General features: G+C 32.9%; 1 protein-coding gene and 1 long non-coding RNA gene across 2 annotated transcripts; one reads left to right on the top strand and one right to left on the bottom strand.

Annotated features, from left to right (window-relative positions):
- Nucleotides 1–4,390: 4,390 nt before the first annotated feature.
- LOC140764578 (protein trichome birefringence-like 2) lies at nt 4,391–9,980 on the bottom strand. Its single transcript, XM_073103213.1, has 5 exons — nt 8,835–9,980; nt 7,531–7,723; nt 7,255–7,445; nt 6,870–7,028; nt 4,391–5,632 (listed from the first exon to the last, which is right to left on the bottom strand). Exons 1-5 carry the CDS (start codon nt 9,779–9,781, stop codon nt 5,293–5,295), a joined length of 1,830 nt encoding a protein of 609 aa, XP_072959314.1. The 5' UTR covers nt 9,782–9,980; the 3' UTR covers nt 4,391–5,292.
- Nucleotides 9,981–12,112: 2,132 nt separating this feature from the next.
- LOC140765432 (uncharacterized) lies at nt 12,113–14,488 on the top strand. The gene is made up of 4 exons (XR_012105184.1): nt 12,113–12,348; nt 13,551–13,612; nt 14,113–14,171; nt 14,273–14,488. It is a non-coding gene; the product is annotated as an uncharacterized lncRNA (long non-coding RNA).
- The last annotated feature ends 1,636 nt before the right edge of the window (nt 14,489–16,124 follow it).

Below are 16,124 nucleotides of genomic sequence, written 5' to 3'. Positions count from 1 at the left end.
ATCTCATAAAATTTTTAAAAAATAATTTAATAATAAATCATAATTATTATTTTACTCATAGATTAGATAACATTTAATTATACACCACAATCTTGTGGCTAGCTTTCGCAATACATGACATTTCCACGCACGGGCAGCTCCCGTTTCTGTTGGGAGAGGTCGTCTTCTCTTAAATATTGGTATCTCAAGTTACAGTTGAGATTTTCTCTTCTATTTATTTCATATATTAAATATTGGCCATCTCTCCTACAATTGAAATCACATCTCTTTCTTCTTAGACTAGTACATTTTGCATAGATGAAAAAAAAAATATTAGCCTGCACTCTTTCAAATAACTTTAAAAATATTATTGCAGTACAAGGTTATTTTCTCAAAATGTAGACTTATGACCCTGTATTAGTCTAAAATTACCTTTTAGTACATGGTTATTTTTTTGAAAATATTATCACAATACAAGGTTATTTTTTTCAAGGTGCAAACTTATAATCCTGTATTAGTCTAAAGTTATTTTTTTCATAATGTTTAAAAATATTATTGTAGTGTGGAGTTATTTTTTCGTAGTGCGAGCTTATAACTAATATTACGAGATTATAAGTTATAACCCTGCATTAGTATAAAATTATCTCGCAATGCATGGTTATTTTACATACAGTGTGGGGTTATTTCTCCGCGGTGCAGGTTTGTAACTCCACATTGGTCTAAAATTATCCTATACTGTATAGTTATTTTTCGTAATGTTCAAAACTATTACTGCATTGTGGGGTTATTCTTTCGTAGTGTAGGCTTATAACTAATAATGCAAGATTATAATCCTGTACTAGTAGAGGTGAAAACGGGTCGGATTAACTACGACCCGACTCGGATCGGATTCGGATTCAGATAAAAAATTTCTATCCGATTCGAATACGGATTCGGATACGGATAGAATTTTTGAAAAAAATTCGGATACAGGTCAGATATATTTTTCGGATTCGGATACGGATATCAGATATCTGTTTACCCGCATATTTTTTTAAATGATTTACAATTTTTAGTTTGCTTATTTAAACAGTAAATATTAATATTATTACTAATAATACGTTATATATTATTTATAGAGATTAATTTCTCTAATTTTTATATATTTGACATACAAAAAAATTATTTGTTGTAAAACTCTTAATAATTTTGTGTTAATTATATTTAAATAAAATATTATAATTATTTTAAATTCAATCAATATCCGTTTAAGATCTGATTCTTTATCCGAAAATTATCCGTATCCGTTTAGTTAGGATATGGTTTTAAATTTTGCTATCCGTCCATCCGTATCCGAATCCGTATCCGAACTGAAAATACGGATCCGGATATGCACTAGTCTAAAATTACCTCACAATGCATGACTATTTTACATAGTATAGGGTTATTTTTTAGTAGTGTGGGCTTATAATTTCGCATTAGTCTAAAATTACCCTATAGTGCATGGTTATTTTTCCGTAATGTTCAGTTATATAATCGTAATGCGGGATTATTTTCTCACAGTGCAAGCTTATAACTACGCACTAGTCTAAAATTATCTCACAGGGCATTGTAATTTTACATATGGTGCAAAATTATTTTCTTACATTACGGGCTTATTGCCCCGCATTAACTTACAGTATATATGATCATTTCCTCGTAGCGCAAGTATACGAGGTGTTTTAAGTTCATAGTTGTAATAAAAAATATTATAATTAAATAAATATATATTACTACCGGGTATTACTTTACATCCAATCAAAAGTATTTTATCATTCGGTATAAAATAACTAAAATTTATTTTGCTAAAATAAACAAAACTCGTATAACTAACTAGAATTTATTTCTGTAAAATATTTATCAGCGATTTTCTTTCTGATACTGTATTGAGATGTGTGACATTAGATAGCTCTTCCTCTCTTCGGACTATCTTTAGCAACTTTAATTAAAAAGGAAAATGCTCTTTTCAAACTCTAACTTCATTAATTAGATATAACCGAGGAAGTGAGAATTACAATATTTTGAAAAAGATTTTATAACGATTTAAAAGTCTTTCAATAGAAACTATGTAAACATAAAATATAATGATCAAGTAATAAGTAAATAAACAATAAGATGTTAGGGCTCCAATATATATATATATATATAATAAAAGAAAATAATAAAAAGGGTTTTTTTAATAAATTTTCTAAAATTCTTAAGCTCATGTATTAAATATAGGCAAGACAAATAACTATTTTCTGTTATTGATATAAAGACACTTAAATCTTAAAATATAGTAAATAATAGATTAGATAATTTAAGCAACCATCTTATTATCGTGCAACAAACGATCATTCTATCAAAATTTTAAGCCGCTGCATCCCCAAATCGTTCTTAAAAATAAAACCGAGCCGATTCTCTAAGCCGTCAAGCTGCCAAGCCAAGCCATTTACTGATTTGCACACCTGGGATTTAGTTGGATGGTCCCTTAAAAACTGAAAAAAGGTCCCCCCAAAAAAAAAAAAAGTCAGTAGGCTCCATTCCAATCTTTCTCCTCAGCTGCACCTCAACAACGTTGGAATCATCTCCAGAAATCATGCCCACCATGATGAGAATATATCAAATATAATAATCCAATTGCTGATACAAAAAAGATCCACCAAGAGACAATGAAGTGATGTCTGCTTGTTTCTTTGCATGAGCAAAAATATGGGCAGCCAACATAGAAAGCAGAGAAAGAGTGGATAGTCTAAGTGTCATAATTGGGTGCATTTCTGAAGAGGAGATCACTGCCAAAAGGAAAATGTTATACAACTCCAAAACCCAAAAGAAAACAAAAGGTCCATTTAACACCTTTGGCTAGTTTCAATTCATCTCACATTAATCTTATTATAACACTATACCAAGAATTTCTAGCCTATGAGTTTTTACTCTCAGTCCATTTAATCTTTCTTTTCTTTTTTTTGTTTTAATTTCAAATTATTTTATATGTTCAAATGGGCTATTCAAAATTTATTTCAACCATTGGGAGCCTTCCTCCCTCAACTCCCAGCCACTAATTCCCACTTCAGGCATGTACCCAATTTTTCCTTTTTGGTACCCTTTTCAATTATTGGTGGTGGGAATAGTGATCCACTAAAGATGCCCATGTTGATTTGCTTGGAAAGTTTATCATTGCCAGAGAAGGTTAAAGGATGGGATTTTTATTTGATGACTGGATGATGTAAAAAAGTTTTGTTTTTTGTTTTGGATAAGCATGAGATGAGATAGTGGGTGAACAGGTAGACAAAAGCATTAGCTTCTAAAAAATCCTGTTTCTACTGAAAGAAAGCCCTCACCTTTTTCCACTAAATTCATCATCTGATCCTCTCTTTTCTTTTTTTCAGAAAATATATATATATATATATGACATACATTATTGATCCTTTAAGTTATCGGGTCATTTTGTCCACGTTGCAGTATATATATTATTGATACGTTACTTAATAACTTAAGATCTTAGTTTAACTCAAATAAAGAGTATGGGAAAAGGTTAGGATGCAAATGAAATCATGATGCACAAGAGCTGCATGGATTGATATGTATTAGTGTGTAAAACCACACAGGACTTAGGACAGTAACTCAAATGATATCAAGAGCTAGATACCTAACCTCGTGATGTGAATCCAGGAAAGTGATGTTATTAATAATTCTTAACAGAAGGGTAGTGCAGCAGGACCAATCTCCTTAATTGATGTGAAAGGATTTGAAGAAAAGAAGCAGCAGCTAAGTTAGGATACAGTTCTATCTATGATGATTGCACCAATTTGCTTTAGCAAGATAATTACTTCTTGATATAGATTTAGGAATAAGTGCAATTATTGAATAAATAGAAAAATATATATCATTTGATTTAATATGAAATAGATCGATGAGATGAGAGAGATATTAAAAGTTAATTAATTTTGATGAACGAGACCGTTATGATGTGTACTTGTTATTCTAAAGTAAAAATATATATTATATTATAGAATAAGAAAAAAGTTATTCCTGAAACGAAGGGTGCGGACCAGACTAGGGTGGCCGGGTGGCGTGTTAGGATTTTGAAGATAATATCATATTTCCTTTTAGAGAGAAGACTTTGTACAAATTTGCAGTCTAATCCAAAAGGCAAGGGCCCTTTTATTTCAGTAGGCTTAGGCTTAGTTTATTGAAGGCCTCTTTGTCCACTTCCAACCATACACAGCTATTTAAAGGTAAGACATGCAGATTCATCTAAGAAGTAAGATATATCCCTCCTCTCTTCCCTCTCTCCTCTCTTCTCTCTTCTCCACTCTTCTCTTTTCTCTTGCCTCTTGATAGCATGGAGGATTTCTGGCAGGAGCAACTCTGTGGGTCTTGAGACCACCACGCTTCAAAAGGAGGAGTGAGGCTACTTCCTACTTTCTCTTCCAAGAACTAACCAGTTTGCCCATGTTCCTTCCGGCCACCGGATTCGCCAAATTCCGGTGCAGCCTCGGCGTGAGCAATGGCAAATCGGCAAGTCACAAAACGGCAAGGGTGCACTCTGATTGGAGTCACTTTTTCTTCTTCTTCTTCTTCTTTCTTCTTCTTTTCCAGCTCTTTTATGTGGAAATAATAATCACCTGCTATGCTATGGTAGATCTTCTGTTGTTGTAGATGGTTTTCCAGTTTCAGGATCAGAGGGTCTAAATCTGTTTAGTAGCAGTTATCGCCGACTTGTTTTCATAATTCCAAACCTCTCTTTCACCCATGATGGATTGCATCCAGTCTCTTCAACTGTGTGAAAAAGTATAGATCTCTAATATCCAAAACCTTAAGACGTGGACAGATGAAAGATTAAAGAGTGCGACTCTTTACAGTGCACAAGAATAACTAATAAATAGTAGTAATTAAATTAAATCAAGTTAGATGAGGTTAGTTAACTTAAAACCGGCCGACAATGTATATCATACCTTTAAGATACACTGTAACAAAATATCGTGCTACCACGCGCAATTATGACAAACTTGAATTTATTATGCACCTGCAAATCAATATTCTACAAAGATTATAACAAGTTGGCATAAACTTTCCTAGGGAGAGATGTTTCTCACTTACAAACAAAAATAAATAGAATGATAGAATCTATTGCAATGTTTTGGAATGCCCTTCGTGGTTGCTCCTGTCGTTTCATGTGGTGATAGTTACAGATGGAGATCTTTTTTGAATATGTGTAAACATCTATACTGACATTTCCAAGCTTTGCAACTGGAAATTCTGCAAGAGTATTGGAAGTCATGTCATAGATGACACAGAAGAAACACCTTCTCATCAACTCCAAGATCCTTTGCCAGCCATCAGCAGAGAAGCGTAGAGGAGCTCATTCCACGAATCCGGTATTCCTGGCAAGCACCAGTGGCTGCAGTCTTGAGACCTCTCAGCTGCAATCTGCTCCTCCACCGAGTTATATTTCTTTCGATATATTGAAGGGTGACCATCCTTCCTATAATCTGTGAGCCTACTGATATTGAGGTATAACACTGGGGTTTTCATCTGTCGCAGAATTTGCTCCAGAGCCCTCATCTTTGAAGGGTAATGGTGAAGATAAGATTGATTAAAAATTGGATCCATTTCCTTGTGACATTGTCCTCCAGAGTTCCACTGTCCACCCCTGCAACCAAATCAACAGTGAAATTAGGCATATGTTACCATGTCTCGAAACAAGCTTGGCTCAACTGCACCCTACTTTGAGCAGACACCGTAAATTCATCTTTAAGGACAGAAAATTCCTTTCTCATCATATTTTTTGTCTGCAGAGTATTTTCTACAGCTTTTTGCCATGTTTTCTGGTGTAGAAATTGATGTTAAGTTTTTAAGATCTGCAAAAAGTTTTTTACAATGTGACCTTGTGGGCGTCACACATTGAAACTTCTAAAGATTCAAAAACTTTTTGGTAGAGATGTAAGATATTGAAAGCAGAAAGGTGCCGAATTCACAAAGACTTCAGCGAATGCAAAGAAATTTGAAACCATGGGATTTTGGCATACAGTTATTGATCCCTACTCTCTAACCTAGCATAGAGAGTGCTAATAAGGTAAGTTTCCTTTTCAGTATAACAGAAGTCAACCAGTTGTCGGTAGAGAAGAACTCCTACTAGGGAAATGTCTAACAGAAGATATGACCAGTCTCTGGACATTTTTGTACAGATATGAACTCTTCACATATTGGTGCCAGTTCACAGCCAAGAAAGTTCAGGCAAGGGAGGGTTTACTCAAAGACCTATATGGCCAGTTGGCAGGTAGTACGTTCTGCCTTGTTAGCTGGAATGAAGGCTCACAAAGACAATAAGTAAACCTCCTCAAACTTGTCTCAGCCAACAAACATAAGATCCAAAGAGCCAAAGGCAGCAAGCGTCTTAGAACAACAAAAACTCCATCCATCAAGTTTAAACAATCATGCATTTTACCCTCTTCCACTTATTAGACCATTCAGACCTTTATCCCTTGCCTATAGGATTTGATTGTTCAATCTGAGCTGAAATATCTTGATGTATAAAAGGTGTGCATCCGTCAGAACTCACATAAAGTGAAGCACTCTGGACATAAGATGTCCAAATCATAACACTCCTTTTCCAGTATCATCAGGCCTGTTCCTTGCTTATACATGTCGACAATTTCTGTGTAGCTTATCTTTTACTGTGTAATTCGCAATTCGAATTTGATGAACTAATGCAAAAGTCAAGCTTTTAAAATTGCCTTAACTTCTTTAGCAAAAAGCATAGATCATTTTTTATGTAGAGCCATTGCCCATTAGAACAGCTTGTCAAATACTCAAATTCCAGAATTTCAGGGTTACAAATAGTATAAACTATAATGCTAAGTTGCTAACAAAAATAATGATAGGATTACCTGAAGTGGGTGAGAGAATATCCTCTGAAGACAACTTGAGTTCTTTTGGAGTTGATGTTCTTGTCTACCCATGTAGCCCAGGTTGTAAGAGCCTTCTTATAAGCTTCCATGACCTTGAGAACAGGGTACACATAATTGCCTTCTTGATAGTAGTGTATTCTGCTTCCCATAGTTAAATGAAAAAAAGAATAGAAGGAGAATAGATTAATACTTCTGACGACCAAAAAAAAATCATGCAGGGTATAACGTTTACAAACTGCCAGTTCCTTCCTGTAATTATGAGGACATAACCTAATTTAAAGTGCATAACAAAGCATCAACAGTCCACATGGAAGAAATGTAATCATATGGTAATTAGAAAGAATAGTTATAGTACTATACTCACCCCTTTGATGTTTTCTCATGAGTCCACCAGTGGCCTGTATTGAAAACTATGATATCAGCTTTACGATATGCTGAGGTTGTTTCATCCAATATATCCAACCTCAGTTTCTCATCTAGTGATCCATTCACATTCTTATAGAACTCTTTAACAATAAAAGGTGATCTCACAAAATCTACATAGCACTTATAATCCTGCATTGAGATTTATTGGATAATTAATCAAACCAATATAATTTCCTAAATGAAAGCCTGTATAGTATGCAAAGTAAATCAGTACCTCGAATCTGAATGAGTAGTAGCCTCTTGTTTTAAATTGTTTCTTTCCTGATACCTCATAAACTCTTTTCTTGTTGCCAACAGTATGACGAAGAATACAAACCAAAGATTCCCACATATTACGGTTTAGTGAATCACCAACAAATATAATCCTTTTTCCTCTTAGCCTTTCCAGAAAATCAGTTCCATTTAATCTGTCAGAAGCATAAAAGAAGAAAATTATTATTTGATTAACTAACATTCAGGTGTAGAGAAATATGACATAGTAAAAGATAGCCAATAGAAAAAGAAAAGGATATAAATGATGCCTTCCCTCAATTCCAATTGCTACCAGAATAAAGAAACAACTCCTCTCTATGTTTGTGTGTCACCATTCTGTTGTTCTCATTGCCTAAAAGTTAATTTATTAATAGTCCGGCAGCAATGTCCTTCTTATCAACTTTAAGAAATAATCAAAATGGTTGACGGTTACATTGAGATATTGCTATTAAGCTTCATCGATAGGACAAGATGTCAGCCTTTAGGATGGTAAGGGGCACCACTAACTACAATATCACTTGGTGAAGACTTGACAAACTCATTTCCAACTATTTGAATGAAATATGCATTTAAATGAATATAGACAACAACTCAACAATATATTACACCAATACCAGGACACAAAAGCCAGACTCCTTTGATTGGATAATGTTATTATTCAATAATGTAGTTTAATCTTCATTCCAAACAGAAAAAATCTAATATCTAATTATCGATCTATAAGACCAGCATTTTAGATATTGTACAAGCAAAAATATCAGAGAAGAAATTAGCAGATCTAAAGAAAGAATATTTAGTAAATTAGAAGGGGCATCAAGAAAATAGAGGCAGGGTACACATTGTATTGAAAAGTCAAAACTAAGCTTGCTAGGATTGAGTTCTAGTGTCATGTGCAAGATCTATTTGGAGCTTGCAGCAAAACACATCTCTAAATATTCTAAATGTGATATCAGATACAATAAAATATCATTTGTACTTCTTTATTCCCTTCTCATGCAAAACAAAATTTGAACTGTGAATTCCTAAAAGAAATCCTAATCTATAGATGTTGACAAGGAACTAATTGTGACACAAAAAGAATAGTATTTACTTTAGGAGAGGACAAATTTGCAATAGCAAGGCCGGCTGCTATTGTATATCCCAATGCTGAGGTCTAAAAAGAAAAACACCAACTTTAATTCATAAATCTACTTGGTATTGCCAGAGTGAAACTATCAAAAGAAATTTTTAGTGAAGAGAGAAAAATGATCCTGAAAATGCAATCACCTTGGAATGTTGCAGCCATAAGGTTGCCATCTCCATTTCAAGAAATCGCGGTCAGGCCTCCCATTCTTATGACAGTTGAAATCAACATCTATATATGGGCAAGAACCTGCAGGATAATAACCATAATTTTTATCTTTCACCCATCTTCCATCAAATATATCACATTTCTGGGAGGGCTCTCCCTTTTCATTTGCTCCAGCTTCCGCCATCCTCGCCGTAAGGTTTGCTTCACTGCTGCTATGACTAAAGTTCTTTCTTTGTCCGTATGATTGGTTCCTCTGATGATCTCCATCTCCATCTTTAGTCTCAAAGATAGTTGCTTTAGGTATGCCTCCTCCACGACCGGTAGTCTCATTTGAAGAAGAATTCCTTCCATGAATCTTCTCTGATGGCATTGTTTGTCCTCCGGAACTCCCAACGTCATCCCCTCCGCTGGGTTTGCTATCAAAATCCACTGAACTATTCGAGCCTTTAATCTCCTCAGTCCAATTCTCAGTACTGTTCTTTCCCAAATCTGATACTAATCCAGTAGATGAACCATTTGACGAAAGACTTCCATTTTTATCCCTTAAACCAAGTTCCCCATCTTGGGTTTTCTCCAGAATCCCACCCGCAATCACCGAGTTGCTGGATCCATTCCCCCTACTAGTCAAATTACCCATCTCCCTTCCATCAAAAGGTCCTTTTGACGAATTCCCATCATGGGCCTTCTCGAAATCGACTCCTCCTTCCTTGCTCGACGAAAAAGTTTCAATCTTTGGCGGTTTCAGGAACCAAGAGAAGAGAGCAGAAGAGTAGGCGCTAGCAGGAGCATCAATGGAGGAGAGTAGAAAGACGACGGAGAGAGAAGCTACCAAAAAGACACCGAAGCCAGAGACCACCTTGCGCTTAGAGGAGAGGGAAGAGAATGCGCGCTCGAAGGAGAGAGAAATCTTCCTCCAATCCATGGCAGAGCTCGAAACCGACCATAGAGAGGAGAGGTACTTCGTCGTCTTCTCCTCCTCCTCCTCTGGACTAGTAGCAGTTCTTGCTTTTGTTTTGGTATCCTCGGAGAGCGTGAAAGTTGTTAACAGAGGCAGCGCTGTGTTGTTTGGGTTTGGGTGGGCTCTTTCTATCACGCGATGCCAGTAAGAAGTGGATGAGAGAGAGAGAGAGATAGATAGAGAGAGAGAGAGAGAGAGAGAGATAGATAGATAGATAGATAGAGAGAGAGAGAGAGAGAGAGAGAGAGAGAGAGAGAGAGAGAGAGAGGGAGTTATCTCTATCGATGGTTTGAATAATTGAATGCATTTCTTTTATTAAGGTCTTTTACATGATTGCCACTAAACACTTTTTTTAAATATTATACTTTTAAAATACATATTATAATTAAAGTTAATACATATATGTCAATTACTATAATAATCTTTTCTTAAAATTTTGAGCTTAAAATATTTATTAGTAATTTTTTAATTGCATAAGTTTTTTTATTTCATTATACTCTACTTTTTCTAACTTACATTAGGTAAAGTAAATAAAATTAAATTCTTAGTAGTAAATTATTAAATAATTTATTTTATATTAATTATTTAGGATTAGAATCGATTCTATATCTTTTCGGAAAATGATACCTATTAAATTATCTGTAATTAAATATCTCTAGTATCTTTACTCCTTTTCTATTTCACTCTCAACCAAAAGTAAAGCAATCATCGTGCAATCCACGTGACATTTTTCTTGAGGAAAAATAAATATATTAAATGGATAGAGACATCTATTTTTAAATGAGTAATGTTTTAGAGGGTGTATATATATAATTATTCATTTTTGTGTTAAATTAATTTTTTTTAAAAGGCTTCTCCTCATTAATATCTAAAGTTAAAACCGTAACCAAAACACTTAATTAGTAATTTTTAAAATAAAATATTAATTTTATTAGCGTTAACTTATTAAAACAACTTAGATAGAAAGTCTTATTTAAAAAAACACTTAATTGTTAAGCATTTTACTAATTAAGATTAGAATAAATAGATATTTTTAATAATTAAATTTAGGTGTTGTCTATTTTGATAAATAAGTTATAAATTATAAAATAAAATTAGTTTGGTCAAGAACTTTTATCTAGATTCTTTAGAGGTTTGTAGCGTGTCGGTGGAGTCAATTTTGTAACATATAATATAAATACAATAGAGACGTCTCAATTATTGCAAGCGTACGTGTCTGAGACTATGGCGTTTTATTGTCTCATTAAGCATCTTCTTGATTATTTATTTTAATCATAAAATATATCTTTATAAAAATATATAAAAGTTTTATAAATTAAAATAATATATAGTAATTCCCAGAGCCACATTGAACCGCAAACTTTAGTATTTTTATTTATGAGTAAAATATTAAATTAATCAACTTTTTATATAACCCATTTTTAATATCAACTATTTAAGATGGAATGTCTATTTGTGTAAATAAACTACAAAGGATGGTTTGTTTGGATTCTTTTCGTACGGTAGAGTTAATTATTTATCCGTTTGATAAAAATTTAATGATTGAAGTTCTTAAAAGTATAATAGAAATGCAACAAATTTAAAAGATATTTTTGATTTAATAAGTAATTATTATTTAAAAATATGTCACCTTGCACATTCTATTTTAATAATTTATTAAGTAAAATATATATATCCTTAACTAGGAGTAATGTATATATATATATATATATCATAAAAAGAGTATTAATCTCTTTTTATAATTAACTTGATGAAAGTTTAATAAAAATTATCTATTTATTATTTTTTATTATTTACATATATCTCTTGTTAGTTTAATGTTAATTTAAATTAAATTTAATAACTGATAGAGATAGGGAATCATTTTTAAATTCAAGTCTATCTCCAAATTTAAATAGTTTAATATTAAATAATATATTTTTAATTAAGGTATAATTATACTTATCATAATCAATTTTAATGAAAAAAGAACGTATAATTAAAAAATTAGACACACGTAATTAAATTTTTTTGATTAATATTTTTTTTAATATAATATGGTTTTGAAGAAAATGGTGCCGAATATGAAAACTGACTATAACGACGGTTAGATTAAGAGTATATATATATATATATATAATCTATAAAAGTGCAAACTTTTATTTGCGTTTCAGTCCAGGGCTTATACGCAAAACTACGACAAATTTATAGGGTTTTCGAACTTCGCATCGCAACCGTTCGGCCTGCATATGCTCGTATCTCAACCGTCGACACCTATCGCCCTCCTACTTATATCACGGAAGACCTCGCGTATCTTTCGCCCCCTCTCTAGTGGATTCGAGAAGGGAAGAAAAGAGTAGTTTCTCCTCTCTAGTTTCCTACTTTGTACCCACCCTCTCGCGTAATCTGTTCATTTGATTCGATTCGATTCGAATTCGATTTGATCGAGTGAGGTGAGATAGCTTATACGTCGTCATGGCGGGTGGGAATTTCCTCGGCAGAGTCGTTGGTTACCTTGTCAATGAGATCGTCGTTGAGGGCCTCGCCAACAAGTAAGTTTCCCCAAGTCGTAACTTTTTAACATCTAATTAGATACTTATGAGTTACGTCGATCAGGGGAACTCAATCATTTGGATTAGATATTCCTTCTTTAAGTACTTTTCTTTCGTTTTATGTTATGTTTTTGTTGTTGTTTTCGATGATCTGTTCGAGTAGTGATATGATTTGGTAACTTTTCTTTTTTGGCCTTAAAAAAGGTCAAATTTTGCCTATAACCGTGTATTTTCCTGATTATTTTTGGGTTGGTTGTTTTGATTTCCGCTTCATAATCTGGTCATTGAGGATGATTTCGATTCCCAATGGACTCGTTCCCTTGAAGCCATATTGCTTGTTGTAATTGGTTGCCATGTTTAAGCCAACTTGCGGTGCTTTTGGTCGAAGTTGGTATAGTGCAACTGTTACATACATTTATTAGTCGTATTCTCCTCATTGTTCTCTTTCTTGGCCCCTATTTGGATCCAAAATTTGATAAGTTTGTACTTTGATTACTTGGTCATTGTTAAATCGTGGGATTTAGTAGCCCAATTGTTCGCCTTGATGAGAGAGAAATGCGTCATCACGTTTTAAACAGTGAAGAGAGATCATAGTTTCTATGCTTGCATTGGATAAAGATAGTGACCCTTCACATTGGATGATGGCAAAACCAAAGAACATCTTATTGACTGAGTTGTGCCAGTTTAATTCTTCACTTTATCGTTTTGTTTCCATTGTTTCAGATAGTCAACAATATATTGAAATAGAGATTGAACTTTCAATCTTGTGAATTCGTTCCTATAAAGTTTGACCAGTTACAACATTATGGTGCTTACCTTCCCGAAAATTGTTTAGAATCTTTAGATGGCTATCTCGTGGGCAGACTGTCTGATGATACCTTTTCTCTTAAGCTTGACAGTAATTTTAGTTTGAGGTCACCTTGCACTTCTGTGCTGACTTTCCCATGGAATTTAGTTTTTGCTGGTTAACTATGTTTCTTGTTGGTTCTATATTTCCTCACTAGACTGTTAAGGTAGAAACTCCCGTTTTGCTTTTGCTTATGTTATTTGTTGATGATGATATTATTTTGGTATTTCCAATGCCTGTGAATGCTTTTTCCTTAATTATTCTGTTGTTGACGTAAAATGTATGTGAATTTATCCAGCACATAAGATTATGTATTTATTATATTGTACTCATTGTGGTCTTTTTTTTATAACAGCCCATCATTTCAAAGGTTTGCTGTGAAAACATCAAAGGCTATAGAAGGGATTTCTGCTAAAGGTCACTCCCTTTCCTGTTCTTTTGGTTTTAGAATACAATTTGCCGAAATCTTACTAATTTTTTGCTGAACATGGGAATTCCTAAATTTTAGTGATGTCTCCTCTGCCATCATAAACTTGGCCAGTAATGTATAGATTTTCTACTTTAGACTGCTTTAGATGTTTCTGATATCAACCAAGTTTGTAACAATACTGTATGTGGCCAAACTGGTTTACAGGAGATAAATACATTTTCAAGAGCCCAAACCTCATGAAGAAAAAACATGCTCCATTAATTTAGCAAGTGTACTCAGATAATTCGTGTAATATATGGAATCACAAAATCTTAGCTATTTCTAGGAGCTGTGATGTTGATTGTTTCCTTTGTTCGAGTTAGTGTTCAGTTTGGCATTCTACTGTACGTTAACAATTTAACACACCTAATTTTCTTTCATCTGCGAAAGTAGGATGAGAGTTCTCTGCAGACGATTATATACTCATTATGTATTTTTATGTTTACAGCTGCACGGGCAAAGGAAGAACTAACAGAGCAATTGAAGGATGCTTCCAGAAATGTTGATGTAAGAGGGTTCTTTTCATAGTTTTCCTTGTCTTCTAGTATAATTGATAAGGACGTAAAAGATGTTAATCTCTAACTTCTTTTATTGTGTTGTTGATACAGTCCTTCAAAAGGTAACAATGGCTCTTCTTGGATCTTCTGCTGATTTATAGTTCCATTGTACCATGGATTTTGGAAGCCAGTGAGTCAGACATGAATGTCCTGTTTATATGTGATTTTTCGAAGTTATGTTATCTGAATAATGTGCCAAACTTAGAACTTGAGATTGTAAATACATCTATATAACATGGCAGAGCCACTTGGCTATTCAATTGTGTATGAGATTATGGGTGGCATTTGATTGGTTCTTAAAGAATACTTATGAATTAAGTTTTTCTTAATTGTATTTTATAATTAAATGCTTATTTATATATATTATAGTTAAATCTTGAATAAAGTAAGTTATATGTACGCATAAAATTTTATTACATGTGTTTTTTTAAGCAACTCTTTTACTATAATTAACATACTTATTCACAGTTTAATAATCAAATATAAAATATTATATAAACTTATTTAATATAATAATTATATTTTATAATAAAATATAAGTAAAGTTATAGATATATACTTTTATTTAAGTGATGTTGAAGTTTTTTCTAACCACAAACTAAATTTATATTGGAAAGGTGGTAACAAATTTTCTTTTTCTTGTTTTTCCTTTGTACTTTTGCCATTTAATTCCAGCTTCTGCATCTCAATCCAGTGAAATTTTCTTTCAATTTATTTTGTGGTTTGATATCCTCTTTCTGCTGACCAAAGTTTTTATTACATAATTAATGGTTTGAGCTGAAAGCTTGTACTTCTGAAATCAAGTTAGATTAGAATGCCACCATTGCCAAATTAAATTGAATGCCACCAGATGAATTCTGATGCAGGTAAGCCTTTGCCAGATGGTTTCTCATGTATGAATGACACTGAGATTTTATTATGATATTACTAGATTTGGTATCAACACTGCATTTAAATCATAACTGAATTAAGAAAAAAGAAACTTAAAACACTTTCATTGCAAGTACTTTTTGTGGATCTATTAGTACACTTAAACAATTATTATTTATTTTTATATATTTATTTGTTTATTGTGACACTTTGAATCACCTCTGATGGTGTAAATGGAAAAACTGGTTATGTTAAATTTTAATTTTTTAACTCTTTATTTTCTCTACAAGTAAAATGGCACCTGCATTTGGAGAAATTGTTTACCAAAAAAGTCCAAGAACTAATGAAAATTGCCTTGCTTATATTCCAAAAAATTGAATGTGAATATATGTGACGTAGTTAGGGGTGACAAAAATTTATCCGACCAATAACTCAATATTAAACCCGTCTTGAATAGGTTTTATATTTATCAATTCGTCTAACTCCAGTAGTAGACGATCTGTGTTCGTGTTTATTATTTCAACCTATTTAATTTATTTATGGTTGGCTTACCAATTCATTTTCAACAAAATAATTTATTTATAACTTGACTAATGATTAATCAGTTTATTCTTTGACTAATACATTTATAATTTTAAAAAATTATTTATAACTCAGAAGGTGATTTATAATCTTAAAAGAAATTGTTTATAATTTGGTTAATTTATATAAATTTTAATATCTTAAGTTTATGACCTTTGTTTAATAAATAAATTATATTCGTGTTTAATATTCTAACTCGTTTGATCAGATGCAAGATGATTAATTTTTGGAGAATGTTTGTAATCAATCTATTTGTAAACTTAAATGAAATATACAATAGTTTAGGGGTCTCTGTGTAGTTATACCTTCTAGTTATTCCGTAAATATGAAACGAGAGATTATAGTCGGATCTATTCCCACTATCTAAACGAAACGGGTTTATGAAATTATTTGACCCGTTAACGCGACATGTTCAATTTGGCTAAACTCCGACCCGACGAGGCCGCCTCTT

This window comes from Typha angustifolia, chromosome 8, assembly GCF_048772165.1.
Source record: "Typha angustifolia cultivar Huaian chromosome 8, ASM4877216v1, whole genome shotgun sequence".
NCBI classification, from domain to species: Eukaryota; Viridiplantae; Streptophyta; class Magnoliopsida; order Poales; family Typhaceae; genus Typha; species Typha angustifolia.
The sequence above is the reverse complement of the archived record's forward strand: the minus strand, read 5'-3'. Positions and strand labels throughout refer to the sequence as shown.